At 36.2% G+C, this 22,729-nt stretch overlaps 1 protein-coding gene across 1 annotated transcript in view; it reads left to right on the top strand.

The window, feature by feature from the left end:
• Positions 1-22,729, top strand: part of ST8SIA4 (ST8 alpha-N-acetyl-neuraminide alpha-2,8-sialyltransferase 4) — a 58,045-nt gene that overhangs the window by 25,539 nt on the left and 9,777 nt on the right. The window contains exon 4 of the mRNA XM_084304845.1: positions 353-646. Coding sequence (XP_084160971.1) covers positions 353-646 — 294 coding nt within the window. The remainder of the gene's footprint in view (positions 1-352; positions 647-22,729) is intronic.

Here is a 22,729-nt window from a genome sequence, read left to right as displayed (position 1 = left end):
TGTGAGCAATTGGTAACAAGATGACCAATGAATGCTAATGACAGGTAACAGGTGTTAGAAGGCATACTCCAGCTGGCGATGCATGTTAAAGCATGATTACATGGCTTTCAGTTGTACAGAAAGCTGTCTTCATCACAGAATCACTTACATTCAATGTTTAAAAAAAAAGTCTAAAGAGTGTTCAAGGTGGTAAAATGCTATATGCTATCACACCTATTACCACTGGTAGCTTTCCTTCATGTAGATTGAAATGGACTTACCTGTTCATTTTCAGCTTTTCTTTCATGCATACATTTTTCTGAGTTAATATTTCATATTTATTTTCATTTTCCATTGATTTCTTCCTCTTCAGGTGCAATCTAGCTCCTGTGGTGGAGTTTGCTGCAGATGTGGGAACTAAATCTGATTTTATTACCATGAACCCATCAGTTGTACAAAGAGCATTTGGAGGCTTTCGGAATGAGAGTGACAGAGAAAAATTTGTGCATAGACTATCCATGCTGAATGACAGTGTCCTTTGGATCCCTGCTTTCATGGTCAAAGGCGGAGAGAAGCATGTGGAGTGGGTTAATGCATTAATCCTTAAGAATAAATTGAAAGTGCGAACCGCCTATCCATCACTGAGACTTATTCATGCTGTCAGAGGGTAAGTGTCTGGAAAAGACTGGTCTGTCCTTGGCACAGTGAAACTCGTAACTAGAATTCTTAGCAGTCAGAAAAAAGAGCAAGTAAAATGTTAAAAGGATTAACATATTTCCATTATCGATTTAATGGATTGCATTAATGATGAAACAAGCTTGTTTGCTAATAAATGTCCACTCATCTGGCCTGTTCTAATACAAACAACTGAAATGCATTAGCACAACAGCTTTTCGCTTCTGCTTTTATGTACAATATATCTTTATGATCATTACAGTGAGAAATTGATGAAAATTAAACTGTATTCAAAGGATATGTGGTAATCTTAGCAAATCAAAAGACAATGAAAGTGCTGCATGTCTTTTTTTGGGCAAGGCTATGGAGATAAAAAATAAATTTAGGTAGCATAGAGGGGTAAAGTAACAACCATATAAGTAACGAAGTCTGGCAGATGTGAAAATTAGACCCTTCCCAAAATGTCTAGGATTTTGTAGCACACTTTCTATTTTTGAATTTAGCCGGATGCTTGGTCAATTCAAGAACAGTGACCAGAATCACTGAAAACGTTAATGTGACAAGTTGTTGAAAAAAGGTATATATATGTCCATGCTTCATGCAGATACTTGTTTTTTCAAGCTCATAATCAAACAAGACTTTTAGTTGAAGTCTCCAATGTCTTTGCCACTCCAAATAAGAGTATGTAGAGCCATTTACACAAAACATTCAGAAGATAATGGTATTGTAATATCTGTTATGCGAATTATGACAGTATGCTACTACTCAGATTTTTTTCCTTGAACTATCCTTTGAGGGTTTGGGGAAATGTCTTACCATATTGGTTTGTACAACAATTAATAGTTATGTGTCTGACTGAAAAGCTTGCTCTGTTACAACATGAGAGATAAGAACAGAGGAAGTTGATCTGATGACCCAATACAGTATGAGAATATGAGAATGAAGCTTATAAATATGTTGTTCTTGAGAATATTAAGGCTTTTGGATGTGCTCTTCTCCTCCTACCATGTTCCAGATAGATAAATGTGGCATTCTTCATGTGGTATAATTCTAGCTGGGGAAAAAAAAAAAAAAAAAAAGAAGACTGTCCCTTTCGGAATTTGTCTCCTATGATTTCTTGCTGTGTTGTTCAGTTTGCTGGTGGATAGTTGTATTGTTGTACAGTTGCAATTTAGCTATTTATGGGCCTTTACTGTGTTGAATTTTTGTATATTCAGGGTTCCTATAGCACATGGATAAGTGCAGTAGTTTTTACAAGTGTGTATAAATCTGAAGAAATTAAGTTCACTTTCAGTTTAAAAACAGTTGTTCTCATTTCCGTCTTCTAGATCTATGCAAAATTATAAAATGTGAGTGTTAATTCAGAATATTTAGTTTTTCAATTCACCAACCTGAAACTCCTGTACAGGGGCTCAACTTAGAGAATTAGCATCTTTATTTTCTCTTTGAAAGAAAAGCAACAGAAGCTGTCATCAGAATTGCTGATGAAAATTTAGACTGTAATGTATGTCAAATTATAACTAGCAATGTCATCTGATATAACTACGCATTTTTGTCACATTGTTGAATCTGTCCTCTAATCCTTAGCCCCTCCACTTTCAAACCTTCTTGTTTTATCACATTGCTTTTGTTGTTGTTGTTCTTTTGGGAGATAACTCAATATAACCATATATTCTTTGCTGTTCTTTTTGTAGTTGTTGTTGTTGTTTTGTAGTTGTTGTTTGTTTGTTTGTTTGTTTGTTTGTTTTTGTAATTTGAAAAAGAACAAAATAAGTCAAAAATTACATGTGAAATTTATCTTTAGTCTAACAACTTTAAAAAGTGTGATGCATGAGGCAAGTATGCCTTTATGAGTCAAATTTGGATATGATACAGCTAGCAACAATGCATTTGGAACACCAGCCCATAATAATGAGGTTTGTATTACAGAAAAGTTAAATTTAGGGATCAAGTATTGTCTCTTTCAAGGATGCGTTACACCTCTTTAAGATCTCGTTCATTTATATCTTAAATGGAATACCATGGCAGTATGAGAAATAGATAAGCAAAAAATATTTTTAAATTAAACTGTGCCTGATCTAAAAAATAATACTTTCCACAAATAATAGTATGATTGAATCTTTCCACTTTGAATGGTAAGACTTGTCAAGACTTAAGCGAGTTATGAGTGTAACTAGTTTGAAACTAGAGTGCAGCTAACTCCACTGCTATTTAAAGCAAAGTGTGCAACTTAGCTACTTAATCTTAGTTTTAAGGAAAATCTTCATAAAGCTGTATTCTAGGTGTAGATATCTGTTGTACTTATGTTTATTTCAAATCTACTGTAAAGTGATAACTTATGAGCCTTTGAAGAGACACTTCCTAAAATGAAACTCCTATAGAACATTCCTTGTCATATGAATCTGAACTATTTGTGTATTTTTTTTGTTGTTGTTGATAGTTTTGCAAGGTGTGTGTTTTTAAGCATAAGTCTTTGCAACCATGTTAAGTAAACAGTGATGATCTGGTGAGGGCCCGTGGTGGTGCAAAACAACAACAACAACAACAAAATAAAATAAACAGAATGTGAAGACTGCTTTTAGTTGGATGAAAAAACAGGAAATCTACCCTCAAAAGTGCATGTTAAAACACATAGCAAGACCTGTGCAGAGCATCTAATCTCCTTAATAGGGTGTCTGAGCACATGTACAAGATTGAAAACGCAAGGTTTATGCTACATCTTAAGGTGTCTTAAGCCATAATATGGTGATGGAATTTGAGTTATTGAGAAAAAAAAATGATAAGGAAATATGAGCTGCAGGAGGTATTTTCTGTAGATTGCCTTCCTTTACATGAGGAAATTATTGGCATATACACCTGCAACCTTTGTTTTGTGGATTGTGAGCATTCTCAAATACTTCTATCTTCGTGTCTGAAAGTATGAATGAACGAATTAATGAATGATTTTTATTAAAATATAAAAATGCTTAGAGTGGACAGACAGGAATGTAGCATTTGTAATCACTGTCCTTCATTAATATTTGTAACGTCCCCAAGTTCCTTTCAATCTTTATTCAAATAAAAATCCACTTTTGTTTCCCTTTTCTTGTCTTGATAGTGTCAAAGCATTCCATCTTTATTTGAGAATAAATTATTACTTAATGCAGGGTATTCATTTGAAGCTAGTTAGTGCTACTTTAATTTATACTTTAACGATAAGAGAATCACTCAAGAAAGTCAGTGTAGCTCATGTTGCTTCCTATATTGTAAAATCTTCCCAAAGTCATAACAACTAAAACACAATGAAAGTTTTCTTCAACTGTTCCAAAGACAACACCAGGAGGCTCAACTGAACTAGTGTCTTTAATTTGAAAGCATTTGCTTATGAAGATGAATAAAAGGTCAAATTTTGAGGGCTGCACCACATTTATATCATTTACCTGGGTGAAATGAGGCTTATATTTGAAACTTAAACGTATTTCATTACAACTACAAGTCTTCATAATCTAAAAATACAAAATGTGTTCCAGGCCTAACAATTGCCTAAGATGAGACAATATCTATTGTTTAGAATAGATAGAATTAAAACTTCTTTCTTTTTTTTTTTTTCCCTGAAAAACAAATTGCTCATGTAAATTTAATTGATATCAAGAATTCTTTGAGTTAATTCACCTAAAATTTTATGAAAAATATGGAAATGTAATGTATTTTGGGCTAAATGATTTAATAATGCTCATAGTAATTTCAATTTGACATAATGTAGTAACAGAGATGAGTGATGCTGAAGAGACCAAGCTGATAGCCATAACATTTGGAAAGGATTCTCTCTATTCTTTTTATTTGTACCACCCTGCCATATTGTTCAAGCAATTTTTTTTTATTATTTTTTTTTTTCCTTCATCTATCTTTAAAGCATAAGCTTCTTCCAAACATAGGACACTAATTTTCTTAGACTGGTGTTCCAATCTAGAATCACTACATTCTGCATACAGTTTTAAATAATAACAGAGCATTTTTGCTGCAATCAGATATTGCACTGAAATTCTGTCTCTTATTTTTCCTTCACTTTTAATAAAAGCAACTTTCTGAGTTACACCTAGTGTTTGGGAATTGCTTTTGATCACATTGTAGCATTAAAATGCGTATTTTGATAACATTTTAAAAAACTTTTTTCTGTCCATTTGCGCAGGTTTTGGGTCATAAAAAAGGTAATGTGGTGTTTGAAAAATAAATTGCTTTTTGGCAGATTCCATGCCTTATTAAACATCTGTGAGTGATAGCTACTCCTTTAAAATCTCAGAGGGATTCAAAGTTTTGAGAATAGATTATGTAAATACTAAGTCTAACATGGTAACTTTTTTAACCAGTACCATAAATTTTAAATGGCTGATGGATTCAGATGTTAGACTTCAGTAGAGACCAAGAGGATCAAGTAGCTTCATGTGATAATTTATTTTCTCTGTTTTTCTTTTACAGTTGGGCAAAAATTTTGTATTTCAAGTTAGAACATGGAATTTGGAACGTGATTTGGGGGCAGATGGGTGATTTTCTCATGAAGTGTTTCTAAGGGTGTTGGTGATTTTCTCATGAAGTGTTTCTAAGGGTGTTTTTTTATGGAATTTTTAATTTAATTGTGCATGTTATTGACAAAATAATTGAGGTAGTCAGTACCTAACAGAGTGTAAGATGGAAGTAGAATCTATAGATGAAGAGTTCAGTTGATTAAAAGGATTCTATGTTCCCTGATGACACTTCTAGGAAGGCTAATTATAAAGTAATTACGATGTACAAACCACATTACCTTTTTTTTTTTTTTTTTTTTTTTTTTTTTAGTTGAATTTAGTAACAAATTTCAAAAACCTTGTTTTATTAATAGATCTGAGATTTCAAACTGAATCCTTTCATTAGGATTATTTTTAATGATATATTATTCCAAGTAAGTGATACTTTTTGAGGTGTGGAGTGTGTCTACTCTCAGTAGCAGAGCTCTACTGGAAGATGCGTTAAACTGCAAGCAAATGGGAACTGAGTTTACTGGGATCAGAATCCAGTTGTTCTATGTTAGAACAACATAGTTGTTCTATGTATTATCTTACATAGCAGAAGATACCTTCTGCTATAGATCGTGCTCTGCAGTTCCCCAGAGGGAGTAAGGAGAACTCTTGAGGCTAGACATGATGTTAAAATAATAGGTGGAGGCCAGGGTTAACTCCCAGAGCCCACGTCTGCCTATCCTGGTGCATACTGGAAGACACAGCCTAAAGATGGAGAAACCCCCTCACCCTTTCCAGTGCCGTCTTGTTTTCTGTAGTGTTCTGAGAAGTTTTTTCTCATGTTTCCTCCCCTGATTCCTCAAAACAAAGTTCTCACACACATCTTAATGTGTGAGAATGTTTTCTTTTTTTTTTTTTTTTTTTTTTTTTTTTTTTCCTGTTGGAGTCATCCCATGAGCTATTAGTCACTCGGCAGCAGTAAATTGTTGCAGTTGCTTCACATAAAATTCCTTGGCCTTTTGGGTATGGAACAATCATGTGGACATCCTGTGGGATTTGCCTGGGCTCTGCTTGCTTCCTCCTTGCTACTGCCTGTATGAGAGTGGTGGTATTGGACTTGATCCTACATTAAACACAGCAGAATTCCCACTGAAAACTCTGTGCTGTGCCTGTGTAAAGAGTATGCTGTGCCTATTTATGGTCGCTTTTCAGTGCAGAGTCTTTTTCCTTTTGTTAGTGAAACCAAACAGCTGGTGTTTGAGTAGAGTGACCTTTTACACAGCTTCACCGCAGCTCCAGAGTCCTTCACTCTGGGAAATACAGAAGTACTCTGAGAAACTGAAACATGCAGAAATCGAATAGTTCTCCAGCAGCTTTGTGCTAATAAAGAAACAATTGCTGGGAGCAATCAATATTGTAAAACACCTTTCTTTCTTGTACTGCTAGGAGATTTGTTTTTCATTGCTAAAATATATTCCTTAAAAAAAAGATGTTTTCATGTACATGAATGACAATCACTGCAGAAAACAAAAAAAAAAAAAAAAAAAGAAAAGCAAGGCTATTAGGCTGAAAATAAAATAATATATCTCTCATATCATGTCAGACAAATATTCAAAATATTTGGGGAAAAAAAAATACACAACAAAAACAAACAAAAAACACACGGTTGCCCACTCTCCAGTGTAGTACACTCCCATTTTCCATAAATGCGAGTGTTAAAATAGTTATGTGTTACAGGTACCCTTCTGGCCATGAATAATCTGTGAGTAGAGCTGGCTTTGTTCACTAGGTTTTTCAAACAAATAGGATGCCAGTCACTTCAGATTTTCAGAACTTGCCTATTGTCTGAACTCTTTCCTAGTTCTCTGAATTCTTGTGAGAGGAGTAGGTGGCACTTCCCTTCCTGAAGCTGCAAAGCTGCTCTTGGCCCAGCAGCTGATGACCAGGAGAGCAGGACCATGGCAGACCAAAAGACTCCTCTGGTGTAGAGGTTCTCAGCATGTTCTTCACTTTCCTTTGCACAAGGTTCTCATGTTTGGGGAATGTTTAGCAAGATCTGTCAAGAGATATGACACTTCTGGGGAGAAAAAAGTCATATTTTTAATGGGAGCAAACCCAATTAAAGTAGTGGAGGACACAAGAGGGAAATTGAACATGTCTGTTTTTTATACGGTATATTTTTTGTAGTCACTAAAGTAGACCCTGAAGAGTTTGGTCATGACTGTAGGGAGAGAAGTTTTATTCTTATTTTCATTAATCTGCTGATAATAAGATCCTGGTTTTGTTTGTTTGTTTGTTTTTGTGCTTGTTTTTCTTTGCTGCATCAGCTGCTTTGTTCCTAATTATCAGCAATGAATGTACTTAGGACTTGTAAAATTTACTCTCCTAAGGTTAAATTTCAGTTTCAAGTAGAGGAAAGCAACGAAATTAGTTATAGGAAAAATAGTAAAGGAATTGATTTTTGTCAAGTTTTTGACGTTTAGTTTGTTTACTGTGAGCAACAGCACTGTGCCTGATGTCAGTGACTGTTAGCAACTAAGTAGGGAATAAATTACACGTAGTTTATTCATACAGCATAAACTGTATGAATAGTATATGTTTAAATTGTACAGCAATTTTGCCACTGTTCTTTTTCTTTTTTTTTTTTTTTAATCTTTGTGTGCAAAAAAAAAAAATATCTCTTAATTTCTGTGTTTCTGAAAAATATACAAATATGTTAAATTAATTAACTCTAATTTCTCCATATCCTGTAAAAGTAATTGTAGATGTTCAGTGGAAAAGCAAACCAGAAACTGTTTTTATTTCTACAGAGAGCCACCTTAGACAGGTACTGTTAATAGGATGAGGAATAGCTTTTCTGTTTTTATGATACATCAGTTGAACTGTCTGTAAATTCTGTATGATACATGTGTGGATGAGAAGATTCTGTCAGTTTTACTTCCTATTTTAAAGGAAGGTGAAAACTTACAACAATTCTACTTTTGATTTCACTGGAATGCTTAGAGTTTTCAAAGATGTGTGTATTTATCTTTCATCTTAGTGAACTTTTATGATGAGTAGCAGTTGTGTGGAGTATCTTACCAGTAACTGATCTTTTCCTATGATTAGTTAATTACTGATGTAAAGTGGAAATAAGCAAACAAATATAGCTTTAAATGATCTGGATAAAAATGGCCTTGCTTCTGAACTTTTCAGTAAAACCGAAGAGCATTGTTATGATATGATAAATTCTACTAGTTCTAAACATATTAATATCTTTTACCAAATTGATCCCTCATCTGAAGGAAAAAAAAAAAAAAAAAAAAAAAAAAACAATTAGGCTAAGTGATTTTCTCTCTTGATCTATGTTACATGTGTTGTGTTTTTTTTTTGTTTTGTTTTGGGGGGACAGAAGAGCTCCTCTTGTTGTTCTGTGACACTTCTGACTGTCACACTGACTTTAAACAGAGCTAGAAAAATAGCAGTGCAAGCTATATTTTTCTACATGGATGACTGTGATAGATGACAGGTGATGATGGCAGGCCCTGAAGGTTACCTTTTACTCCAACTCAAATAATTGGATTGTTTATGAAAGTGAATAAACAGTTCAGTCCGTCAGTTAAATAATATGCTAGGATAAGCCTTATAATGGTGTCATTGTAAGAATTAGCAGTTTGGCCTAATGTCTTTCATAGTGTCCCCTTTTAATTCACTCAAGCTTCTTCAAGAACATCTTAATGGGTTTGGGTTCCTTTTTATGCATTGAGAAAGACTTCAATTTAGGCTTTTTATACCTAAAGTTAACAAATGTCAAGGCTAATAGCTACCTTCCTCCCAAAGATAGTTTGCGGGGAAGTAGACTATGTCTTCCTTTTACACAAGCTGTTCAGGATTTAGAGTACTTCCATTATATACAAGAAAAGCTCTTGTTCCTTCCACTTTGTGAGATTTACTAAGTCTGGCTGGGATGGAGCTTTCTTCATAGCAGCACTGTGCCAAAATGCAGGTGCCATTTTTTAGATTTGTGGCTAAAACAGTGCTGATGATGCACCTGTATTTTGGCTATTGCTGAACACAGCTTGCAAAGCATCTAGGTCTTTCCATATCTGACCCCAAAAGGAGTAGTCAGGGGTGGACAAGAGGCCAGGAGGAGACAGCCAGGACAGATGACCTGGGATGACCAAAGGCATATTCATAATGTCACACTTGGCCAAATAAAATTAAAATAAATCAGAAAAAGAAGGGGTTTTTGTCGTCCAAGACAGCTGGTGGTGAAAGCCTGATGGGCTGGGCCTCATCAGTCTGCTTGTGGAAGGTGCTGAGATACTGCCTTTGCATTGCCTTTTTTTTTTTTTTTTTTGCCTCTTCATGTTGTAAGCTGTCTTTATCTTTACCCGTGAGTTGTCATGCCCTCTTCCTCTTCCTGCCCTTTCCTCCATCCCACTGGGGAGGGAGCAAACACCTATATGAGTGCTTGGCTGCTGGTCACCACATGAGGGAAGGAATGTATTTGAGTATGTGCTAAATCAGCCAAGTATAGGCTTTTTGGTGACTCGAGGAAGTCTTCTGGCCTGTTTGGCTTTGCATCAGAGAATTAAGAGACTTTGCATGTTACAGGGTGACATAATGAGTAACATTACTTTTTTAAGGCACTCATGAAATTAGAAGGCAAGGCGGTTAGGTCACTACTGTAATGTGTACAGCGGTTTTGAGCACAGAACATATTTTGAACAAACATGACTGGTCAGGTGGTAGTTCTGTGCTTTCTTAGAGTTAGAAGACACACCGTAGCTGAGTTAGAAACTGGGTGCTTGAGTTTCAGGGGGAGTGAGATTTAAATCTCTTGTGAGGCCTCATTTCCTTCCCACGCTAGACTGAAGATTCTGCCTTGCTGTACATCTGTCTTAAGCACCACTTTCAGCAGAGGCTGGTTCCTTGAGATACTGTTTTTAGGGCTCCTGCTGTCCTCATGCTCCTATGTAGACATGAGGACACATTCATATACGTTTGGGAGATTAAGTTCTGTGGGGATTCATATTATAGACATAATAGGATGAGTTTGCTGCACTGAAGTAAATTTTTTTGAGGTTTCTCCTTCAGACTTCAGGAAGTGAAATTACGGGCCACAAGAAAAGTTGAGTACAACCTGTATTTGTGAAATGTAAAACAAACAAACTAAAAAACACCACCTTTTATTTTTACATTGTTTTTCAATATTTCCATATTGAAATGTTTGATGTACCTCATGAGCATTTTGGAGACATCTTATTTGCGTTTTTCTTTCTGCTTTTTAGTGGGCACAAGAGTCATTATTTACGTTCTTTGAAGCATGCATTTAGTGAAATACTCAAAGAAAATTGACTTTGAGAAAGTTATTGCTAGATCTTGTATTTCTTTTTAAACTTAGTTGTGCTTTATTGGCTAGCAGTGGGATAGAGCAGAATTTCCAATCCGAATGAGTAATAGTTCCCTCTTACAAGTCAAAAAGACATGCAAAATGATCTAAGACCCTACCAAGAGTAAGAGCAACTACTGTTTTCAGAATGTTTATGAGGCTCATGAGTTTTTTGTTTGTTTGTTTGTTTGTTTGTTTGTTTTTCCTTCTTCATTTCAATGTAAATGTGGGTACACTCACCAGAGGTGCAAAGAGGAAGGAGAGGAAATAGTGGGCATATCAGAGTCATACTGAAACCAACAGGTGGCATGTCTTAGTCTTATGTCAAAATCTTTGACATGTAATATGCAGAAATGTGTAATATGCATAAGGCCTGAGAGGATAGTATCCTTGTGATTGTTCCAGAGTGCTCCTACAATGTAAAATTCATCTGTGGGCTTTGCAGACTGTTTGAATGGCCCTTTTCACCTTTAATCTATAAGGGACAGAAGATCACTATGGAACACAGACCATGAAACATAGCTCTTGATGACAGAAAGCTTTCAGAAAATAATCTTGAGTGTATTTTTTGTTTATTTGCTTGATATTTTATGTTTTAGTTCCTTTTGCAGAGCTAGGAGTCCTTTAAAAATGACACAGGCAAAAAACTTCAGGGCTGATAAAGACTGGATCCAGGAAGAACATTTCTTTCAAAGTGTGTTCTCCTTTCTCAATAGTGATGTACACCCACTGGGAAGCTGCATGGCCACATGAAACCTCACAAGCATAGCTGTGAGCCTTGCAGTGGAAACTGTGTGCTTGCTGTAGGGGATGGGTGTAAGCTGGTGCAGGGTTTGACCTGTAGACCATTGATAACCATTGAGATTTCTGCTGCTTGCAAGGTGTTGTTGTGTGATTTTTATTTTTTTTTTTTTTTTTTTAAGTAGAGACACTGATGAGCTTTAGTTAGTGGAGTTATCTGAGTCCCCAGGGATGTTTCACAGCAGGAACAAATCCACAGGGATGATGCTGACTGGCTGTTGAGTCAATTAAGAGGTGAACTGCATGAATTCTGGGAAGGGAGATGAACAAGTTTGCGGGTATGTGGGTAAATGAAAATTTGGCTGATGCATTTGGAAATCTCAGTTCTGTGATGTTGTTGGTAGTGAACATCTGTCCTTTTCCTACTGAATCCACCTAGAGAGCAGTTGGCTTCTCACTGCCAAGGGTAATGCAGAAGGGCAATGTTGTAGATTGCAGGATTTGCTTGACCATCTTCTGGTTTTAGCTTATGTGATTGCCAAGCATTTGTTGCTGTTTTGTTACCATGATTGTCCTCTGAAACAGGTGAAAGAGAAGAGGAAATCTGTCTTTCTGGTTTTGTTTTCAATTTCTTTAACTTGTCTGTAATATGCAAAGCAAGTTCAGGCAAAAATATCTGGGAAATATGCCAAAGAGTAAACACACTTTGTTCCTGTAACACTGATGGTTTGAAATTGAGTAGCTTGCATTCAGACTGAAGATCTCCCTTCAAATTGTTGTTAATTTACATGGCTGAAGGTAACTTAGTAAAGCCATGGACATTATACCATGGCTAGCTAAATAGTAAGTAAGTAAGGGAGTTCATTTTTTTCTTAAATATTTTAACGAAGAAAGTGACAAATACTTCCTTTCTTTGTAAAAGAAATGTTAAAAATGCATTCATGCTGCTACTTTTTTTTATGTAATCTTGCAGTTAAGTGAACTAATTGATTTGTTGTTGTTTGTTTTTTTTTTTTCAATATATTTACTTTTTTCTTTATAACAGCAGAAATAAAAGTAGAAAACTACTCACCTAAATACCTTTATTGATGCATTTAAAAATGTAGGAAACACACAAAAATAAAGTAAGTTAAACAAAAGAGAGGACATATCGCCTTTTTTTTTTTTTTTTTTTTGCACGTACTAACCAGTCACGACAAAGTGGTTGCTGTTATTTTTTTTTCCATATTTCTCTATACTCCTTTCTGAAATATGTAGATGAAAAGATAAATTAATGAAGAAAGCTGTCACATCAGCAAAACTTGGAAGCTAAAGATGGGAAATCTTTCTGAAGAAAAAACATACAGTAATCTCCCTACCTGAAAACCACAGGAATTTATGTCAAAAATCACTTGAAAAAATAGTAGTGAAATCTGCAGCCTTCCTCATAGGTATCACATGTTTATTTCTGAGCTAGTGTAGCAGTGACCAAGACCAGTTTTTTCGCAGCATGTCTTTGTGAAACCAGTTAGTGGGCTTAGCAGAGCTCCAATCATATCATATTGCTGCTAATTGACATTATGGTTGGTATTGTTTGCAGTGACTCTAGAGCTTAATAGAATGTGAAAACTGAACAGCAGTCTGTCTTTATAGGTGTTTCTTTGGCATGGCAGCATGTGGACTCCTCTCTATTAGTAAAGTGTGTTTTTCATATTTGATGACCATTGTAAGGAGGTGAATCTCTCAGTTCTCCTGAGTTGTGCAGTAGGTTGTAGTGCAACCAATTGTTTCTATTTGATCGTGTTGTTGAAAATGTGCTTTTGTGAATTTTTTGTTTGTTTGGTTTGTTTTGTTTTTTGGCTGTATGTAGTTTCGTAGAATCTTGATCCTAAGGAGTAAGGAGTAATTTATACCTCCTTATTTTACTGAAGTAGTTTACTTTATTTGTATGAAGCCTGTCTGTTTTGGTTGATTAATGCAATGACAGCTGTGGGATTTACTATGGTAAAATCAATAGTTTTTATATCTGATTAATCTGTTCTGGTTCACTGCATTGATCAAATCTAAGTACCTGCAGTCAATATTTTATATAATAATCTCTAAAAGGGAGACTCCAAATTGAATTGATTAAATCAAATGATGTCAGATATGATTTTTTCTATATAATTGAAGTAAGTCTAACAAATAATGTAACATTGAACATGTTCAAAGAACATGTTCTTTTACTGTATCTATCAGGAGCTGCTGAACATTGAGTTCAGCCTTTCAGGGGAGATGAGCGTAAACCAAAAGCAGTTTTAAGCTGTTCATCAGTCCAGTGAGCAAAGTGCATCCTGAAGATGTGCTCAAGTTCACAGTTAGCATTTCTCAACATGAGTTTCAGTATGCAGGAGCATTTCATTAATGTCACGGATACATGGCACTGTCCTCATGTTGTGATCATGTACATAAATTATAGATTGGACACAGAATATAATGTTCTACAGCAGAGAACTGAATTTCCCATAGTTGTGTCTTTTTGTCTTTTTTAGGCTAGATTTAATATTTGATATTAGAGGTGCAAAAACAATCAGGAATATGGAACCTGTGGAATATTTGTTGTGGTGAACTAAAAATTTAATCCAGATTTTTCCTGAAGTGATGATGACAAAACTCAGTAATTCATGTAGGTCCTTCCACTGTTGTGTTCCTTATATTTACATCAGTAGGAAAAATTAGATCTAATGGTGAAAGGTAAAACTAGCACATATTGTTAACTTTATGCCAATCTGGTGACATGTTGCAATTTTCAGAGGAAAAATTTTAATCAATTCTAAGTTGTAGTAATACTTTCATAAAATTATAAGAATTCTTTTTAAATAAACATTTTATAAATGTAAACTGTTTCAAACCACTTAGCTAAATCCCCCAGTCTGCTGCTCATTACTATTATTGTAACTTTTTAGTAAGACTACATTGTTCTTTTTCCCTTGCTTAGCTGAATTGTCATTTTCATTGAAAAAAAAAAATTGTCATTTTCATTGAAAAAAAAAAAAAAAAAGTATTTCCCTGTTCTTCATTTGATATAACTTTCCCAGAGAAGCATTGCCTGTGGTTACAGAATCTTATGCACTCGGTCCCATTCTTGTATTGTTGGAAACCCATCTCTTTTCCCAGTCTGTTTGGCCATGTTTGACATGGGAGATAGCTTTGCATGCAGTTACTTTAAATGAATGATTTGTCATGACCTCACTACTTCCCAGAAGAAGCCAGGGCCCTAGAGAACAATTTAAACAAGTACCTAAGTTCAAGATTAACCCGTGGTTATGTTGTACTATATTACTATTTAAGTGATATGGGCATATATTATTTCAGTTGTAACTAACTTTCAAAATTAAAATAAAACATTTTGCTACTTCTTTATAGCTGAAATATGATCATGCAACAGGAAAATTATCATTCTCTATGTAGTAAAACAATCTTCTAATAGATTGACATGAGTTTATTAGAAGTTTTATCATTACTGTGAATTATAGAGGTCAAATTTGTTTCTTGGCCGTAGTTGTAGTTTCTTTGCTAATTGTGGTGGTTTCCTCAAAGGGGGAGGGGGGAGGAGGGGGGGAATATGATGTGAAATAAAAGGGCTCACATGTTGATAAGGACAGAGAGGGAAAACAAATAAAGACCTTACAGAAGCAAACAAGTTTTCTCTACGTATCATAGAATATCTTAGGTTGGAAGGGACCTTAAAGATCATTCAGTTCCAACCCCCCTGCCATGGGCAGGGATGCCATACTTCCCATCAGTAAATGTTGTTCATCTACATCCTGGGAAGCAGGGCCTCAATACATGCAGCAGTTATTTGGGAGGACAGACGTTCTCATAACGAGAGTCTCCCCTTCTGTTTCCCATTCCCCACCTCTTATTGCTGGGTGTGACACCAGACTGTATGGAATATCTCTTTGGTTTAGGTCAGCTGCCCTGGTGATGACCCCTCCCCAGCTCTTGCCCATCTCCATCCTACTGGCTTTGAGGGGGGAGGTTTGAAAGGAGTCCTGGTGCTGTGCCAGCACTGCTCAGCAATAGACAACACACCAGTGTGATACCAGTGCTGTTCTAGCTGCAGGTGCAGAGCACAGCTATGTATAGTCTACTGTGGGGAATATTAACTCTAAACCCAGTACACTGATCCATGCCACTGTCAAGGATTCCTACCAAGAAATTGTTTCAATAGCTTTTCTGAGGCTTGAATAACTACTTTGAGGCATATGAATAAAGACCATATTCAGGAAGTGAATATGGCTGGTAGAAAACTTATTTATTACTCTTCTTGATCTCTGCTGTTGAAATTGCCTCAGTGGGCCATGTGAAATCAGATACACTCTAAGGTTCTAACTTCTCAGTTTTAGCCCCAACGGTGGGTGGGGTACCAGCCTTCAGATTGTGTTGTCCAACCTTCAGCTGGAGGTGGACTTCTCGCACTGGAAAGCAGCCCCACAAAGAGGGATCTGGGGGGTTGTGGTTGACAGCAAGTTGAATATGAGCCAGCAGTGTGCCCTGGCAGCTGGGAGGGCCAACCATATCCTGGGGTGCATCAAGCATGGCATCGCTAGTTAGTCAAGGGAAGGGATTGTCCTGTTCTACACTGCACTCTACTCACAGTACCTTGAGTACTGTGTGCAGTTCTGGGCGCCACAGTACCAAAAGGATGTAAAACTGTTGGAGAGTGTCCAGAGAAGGTGGTGAAGGGCCTAGAGGGGAAGACGTATGAGGAGTGGCTGAGGTCACTTAGCCTGTTGAGCCCAGAAAAGAAGAGGCTGAGAGGAGACCTCATTGCAGTCTACAGCTTCCTCACGAGGGGGAGTAGAGGGGCAGGCACCGATCTATTCTCCTTAATCACCAGTGATAGGACCCATGGGAATGGAATCAAGTTTAGGCAGGGGAAGTTTAGGCTAGACATCAGGCAGAGGTTCTTCACCAAGAGGGTGGCTGTACACTGGAACAGGCTCTCCAGGGAAGCAGTCACTGCACCAAGCCTGTCTGAATTTAAGAAGCATTTGGACTGTGAACTTAGCCACGTGGTCTAAAAGTTTGGGTAGACCTGTGTGGTGCCAGGAGTTAGACTCGATGATCCTTATGGGTCCCTTCCAACTCTGATACTACATAACAAATTTCTGTCTAAGAAGCCACCCCACCATCACATTTGGTCTGGATCACCCCTTTCAGCCCATAACATGTGCCAGCAGCAGGGAGTAGCATGGTATCTCTTGTACCACACCGGTATGGGAAGGGAGCCCTAGAAGAGGGCTCCTGTGTGACCACACATGAGTACTGCATCCAGTTCTCTGGCCCCCAGAAAAAGAAGGACATGGACCCTGCTAGTGTGGGTCCAGAGAAAGGCTACAAAAATTATCAGAGGTCTGGATCACCTCTCCTGTAAAAGCTGGAAAAAAGGTGGCTCCAGGGAGACCTTACTGCAGCCTTTCAGTATTCACAAGGGTTTTATAAGAAAGATGGGGATAAACTTTTTACCAGGGCCTATACTGATAGGACAAAGAATAATGGTTAAGATTAAAGACTAAAAGAGGGTAGATTTAGGCTAAGGATGAAGTTCTTCGTTGTGTTGCTGGTGAAGCGCAGGAACAGGTTGCCCAGAGAAGTTGTGGATGCCCCATCCCTGGAAGTGTTTAAGGCTAGGTTGGATAGGGCTTTGGTTAACCTATGTCTGGGAAGTGTCCCTGTGCATGGCAGGAGGGCTGGACAACATAATCTTTGAAGATTTCTTCCAACCCAAACCATTCCATGATTCTGCAATTGTAAGAGGAGTGGAGAGGGAAGGGACGTTGTCCAACAGTCTTACTAGTTGGGGAAAAGTTGTCTTCAACATTGCTTTTCTTTCAGTGTAGGAAAGTGTTCTCATTCAAAACCTGCATGATTGTGAGTCAGTGTATGAGTTTAGGCTATAAATTAACCGATATCTTGAAAATCCCAGAGAAACAAAATACCTGTCTTATGTGATTGCCTTATTTTGCTGTTAGAAAATGCTGTTTTTTTGTTTGTTTGTTTACATACTTTATGTATTTTGCCTATGTTTTTCATACTTTCACTCTCTGTTTAGCGTTTTTTTCACCTTTATATGTGTTTCTGTGTATGAAAGTTTGATATACCAAAAGCATTTTTTTTTTTGTATGAGAAGAATCATCTTGTGTAATGTCCAGCATTGTTTCAAGTAACTATCCAAATCATTTAACAGTTTTAAATGGAAAATATGCCTTTAGGTTTGTCTCTATGTACCGAGCTCTGCAACTTCTGTGGTCTATTTCTAAATTCTGGAATTTTTCTAATTCAGTCATTCGGTAAGTAGGCAAATTTTGAAAAAATTATATATTCCCATAAAATAGGTAGCTGTATTTTGCTGAACAGAAAATTAATTGTGAAGGCAAAGGTATTTCATTCTGTAAGATCAATTAAATTCTCTTATGCCATTTACAATATGATCATGATTCTTTTTCTTCCTCCCTTTCATCCTTTTGGTTCATCATTTCTGTTTATTCCAAATTAATCCCAATGATCTTTTAGAGAAAGATATATGTAAAATTTAAAATGCATATGAGAAGGAAAAACAACAAGAACAACAAAAAAAGTCAACTCCTTAAAAATACTTATATTTCTTGTCAAATTTACTTAAAATGGATTTGCTTTCTTTTGCCTACTTCCATAACTGCCTTGTTAGGATTGGGCCCAGTGTGCTTTCCAGAATGGAAACCCAATGCTACTTCTCCTGCTGAGGTTTTTCACTAGCACTGTTAGTATGCTTAATGTTTCTAACCATTATTTCCTTGTGTGTGTTGAATTGGTGATTGAGAATAGGGACATAATGGTGTTCAACCAGTTACAATGAGTTTAGAGATTCCCTAGTGTATGTTAAATCACAAAGGAAAACTGCAGAGCTTAGCGCTAATTAAAGTTGCTGGTCTGATGAAGTGTATTAGAGCAGAGACATTCTCTAGTTGAAGCACATTAGCAAATCTGTGTGAGCAAAGTAGCACATATCTCTTCTGTTGTGCTTAGCATATTCACCAGTCATGAGCATTACCGTTAACTCAAATTCTCTGAATGTCCTGCTGTCTCCACTCATGAGTAACAGAGGACTGTTGCTGTTATCGCTATATATTATGTAGGTCTATAAGACTGTGTGATAGAAATGTCCTTCCAGCCAGCAAACTGTCTCACTTAGAAAAGCTTTGCTGGGTATTTTGCTTCTTCTTTCTTGGTCATGAAAGAGAATCATGTAGTGAAAGCTTGGGTTTTCAGAGACCTGAAGGGCCTACAAAAGATTGAGCTGAACTGCCTTTAAGATTATACACGAGTTGTTTATGAAGTTCCAACCAAATATTTCTGTTTGATTGAATTGCATGAGATTTGGAGATACTTATTTAACAGGGGACATAGTGTAGCTCACATTTTCCTATCATTAATGAAATTGTGTCATGAAGAAAGATTCCTGTTAGGCGATGTGGATCAAATGCAAAGCCCTACTGAAAAAAGATCAGAAAACTTCCAAATACCTGAGATTGCAACTTTTCCTCCAACATGGCCTTTGTAAGATTAGAATTTTGTGCAAAAGCATAAAGTAACTTGATAAGGAAGTCTTAAAAATAGTATGTCAATGTTACAGGATGTGTATGCATTCCAGCCTACCCAGTAAGGCTATGAGAAGATGGTTATTGTGAAGTGAATATAGGGAATGTATAGACATGTAATTAGTTGGAAGTAGGTCAAGCCCAGTCTGCCAATATCACTAAGCTATAAACAGTTAAATTATTCAAGCTTCTATAGTTATCTTTACCTCCAACTTCTGCAATTGGGATCGTCTTTATCACATTTAAAATATCCTTATTGCATTGCTTTTATTTTGGTCTAAATTGTCTTGAAAAATAAGTAGCTGTTTCCTAGATGATGTTCTCCTTCAGAAATGCAGTTCCACTCTCACATACATCTGCACATAGTTATTCCTTTTTGTTCTTTTTTTTTTTCTGTTATTTACTTACTTTGTGCTTCACAGTGGCAACCAAAGCATGACAATACCAAGTAAGACCTAGTTTTTGTGCTAACATAGTTGCAACCATTCCTTCTTAATGAGTACCAAACCCAGTTTAGATTTGGCACCTTTTCTCATGATCTCTATTCTTGACAGATTTGTCGACTTTGAGGAGAATAAAAAAGACATCACCTTCGTTATTAGGAAATAGATATTATAGATATTATATATAGATAGATATAGATATTATGGATATATCTATCTATATAAATATGGATGGATGGATGGATGGATGGATGGATGGATGGATGGATGGATGGATGGATGGATACATAGATACATAGATACATAGATAGATGATAGATGGATATGTTGCTTTTTCTAGTACAGTAGGCTAGTTTTAACATGAAACTTCGAAGAACAGCCTAAACATGCTAATTACAATCTTCAAGAAATATTTTGGAAACTGTTCCTGCCACCATTTAAGTCAATATTTAGCTGTTATTGGATGTCCATACATGAGTGGTTTTAGTTTGAATCAGGGCATTTTTGAAGTAAATGTCCTGATCCTTTACTGTTCTTTATGTTATGGAAGGGTCTTAAAGCACATTATTTTCAGGTGAAAATAAACTGGGCTATTCCTGTGGCACAGGAAGTATGTCCCAGCTGCAAATGGACACTCAGTTTGTGGTGCCAGGTGGAAAAAATATGTTAGGTACATGGTGTGGACATCCCATACTCAGTACCAACTGTCCCACCCTACAGAGCAAATCCTAATTGTCCACACTGCTTGCTAATGTAGACCTGATTCCAGATGATGTATAATAATAATGTAAACTGATTCCAGAGGGACCAGAAATCCAGGTAACTGAATAACAAAGTATTTATTCCTCTGTTAGTATCTGGCTTCAGAGATTCTCTGTATATCATGGAATACTCACAGAAGAGTTTAAACTATTTTATCAAAAAATCCCATGTAGCTGTAGCATTTTCAGACTAAAGTCAGTTCAAAACATCTGACAGGCCAGTAGCATGTAAATAACATTCAAATTCAAAGTAGATAATTTTCCTCATATATAATCTCCTTTGCAACCCTTATCTTTAAACAAGTTATCTTTAAACACTGTTATGTCTGTATGTCAATCACTTGACCCAGCCACATGAAAGTTGCTTGTATGAAGGTGAACCTTTGCTGATATTGTCCCTTAAGAGAAATCAGTATGCATCTATATTTTTGAAGAGGTCTACTGCTGTATCTACAAAATAGTTTTAGAAATTTGTTTTTTTGTTGAGTACCTGTACTCAGCTGGTGTCTAAATAATGTGAATGATAGTATCCGTATAAATAGCCAGAAAAGTTATCTTGCCTGTTTGATCATTAGTATACTGCTCATGGAAAGAAAGCAAAGCATTATCAGTCACATTGTAGCTGTCTTTTGAAAAAAAGACATCAGTTTCTTACTTTGACATGTTTAGTATTTTGAAAGCTGCATCAATTCTCTTTCAACAAAAGCACTTGGAGGCGTCTCCTGTTAGTGCTACAAGTAACTTTCAGTCACAAAAGAAAAATATACGGGCCTCTGCTAGTATCTCTGCAATCCTGTTTTCACATAGCCCAGAGACTGAAATTTAGAGAAAGATGTTTCTTTACAGACTGGTTCTTTATGAACCTGCTAGACCAGGTTAGTACACTATCACTTTTATAGTGATGACAGCTATTCTTACCAGATAAATCTGAAGTGAACTATGTGTTAAATCGTAGTTTTCTTTCTTATACAAAGTCTTTTCAAAGATAAGTACAATTATTATTTTTTTAAAATATACATAGATAAGTATTCCAACTATTTCTGTAGATTAAGTGCAGAATTAATTGGATTGTGTAGTATTGAATAGCAATAAATATATGTTGTTTATTACTTAAATAGTGGGTTCACTTTCATTTATTTTTTGTTCTGTAAGCTTTGCAGATACTGTTTCTTGAAGTCCTTTCTTCCAGGGTTTACTATTTGCTGCTGGAACAAACCAAGTGACATTCAACTTCTTCAAGAAGGAGAGTGTTTCTAATAGAAACTTTGAAATTTCTTTGGAATTATAGAGAATATTAAAAAAAAAAGAAATCTTACTTGCCTAAGAGTCACTTGTTTTCTTACTCTAGTAGGTTTTGAATGTCTTTATTATCTGTCTGGATATGTAGTCATTAGGTTCTTCAATTTGTAAATAGTTTAGAATTTTATTCCTATTTATTCCATAGAACTTTAAGATGACTTCCATTAACCAATTTCATAGACTCAGCATTGCCCATACTAGTGTGAAAATAAGAGTATTTACTAAAGTTTCATGGCTAAGTAAGGAAATTAACTGTCTTCAGCTGAAGTATGTTTTGTAGAAACAGGCTTGTGTAAAGGCACAACTTTCAAGTTTAGAACAGGCTTGGATAAAGACTTAGAACAACTTGGATTTTTCTAAAATTTAGAATTTTGTTATAAAATTTAACTTTTTTTTTTTTTTTCTCTCCACATTCTGGAATACCTAAATCTTGTCACATATTGGGGAAGCAAGTTTAAGCCTTCATGTCCTTTGCAAGTTGTCTGCACTCCCATGCTGTATTACAAAGGGAGAATGAAGGAGATCCTCTTTCATCTGCTTCAGTAACTTCTGAAAGAAAATAGGAGTGCATCTCATGACAGCAGTGGTCAGGTTGTCAGGTGCTTAGTCTTGCTTAGCCTTGCAGAGGTATGGACAGTGTGACCTTCTCCCAGCCTTGTAAGAAAACCTTGGCCTTGTAGGTACGCTTTGAGGATGCCCTGTGCCTGTTAAAAATCAGGTTCCATCTCTATGTGCTGTTCTTTTCTTTCAGAAGTTACTGAAGCAGGTGGAAGATGATGGCCTTCACTCTCCCTTTGTACTACAGCATGGAGTGCAGAACACTTCCAAAGGACATGAAGATTTAAACTTATTTCTCCAAGATGTGACAAGACTGAGGCTCATATTTTCTGTTGTCATGCTGTGGCATGTATCTGTTGGAGGGCTTTTCTGAAGAAAAGGTTGTTGTCTCTCTGCCCTGTTTTAAAATCAAAACAATATGTGGGCAATTTTGAAAGTCCTTGTTCATGAAGAATGGGTCAAAAACTCTGCAGCATGGGATCTTAGTATACTAAAACTAATGATGATTTAACATAAAAAGCTGTTGTCATTGATTCAAGGACTGAAGAAGGGGTCTTTTCCTTTGGTTGGATGTTCTTATCAAATATCTGAAGAGATTTGTGCATTCTATGATTTTCTTCTAAATGTAGGTCAATATTTCTTTTTTGTAGATGAAAATTGAAGAAGCTTGTGTGGGTTCTGTTGAGAGTATTGTGATGGCTTGGAAATATTATGGAAATGGGTCAAAGACATTCTCCGTCTTAAAAGTATCTTGTTAATTAGCCATGAAGTCTCTCTACTTCAGCTATAAGCTTTACTGCCCCATCCTTCCAAATAATATGTATTA

The sequence above is a fragment of the Netta rufina genome, assembly GCF_964035555.1.
Source record: "Netta rufina genome assembly, chromosome: Z".
In the NCBI taxonomy this organism is placed as follows: domain Eukaryota; kingdom Metazoa; phylum Chordata; class Aves; order Anseriformes; family Anatidae; genus Netta; species Netta rufina.
This window is presented reverse-complemented; position numbering and strand designations above follow the sequence as displayed.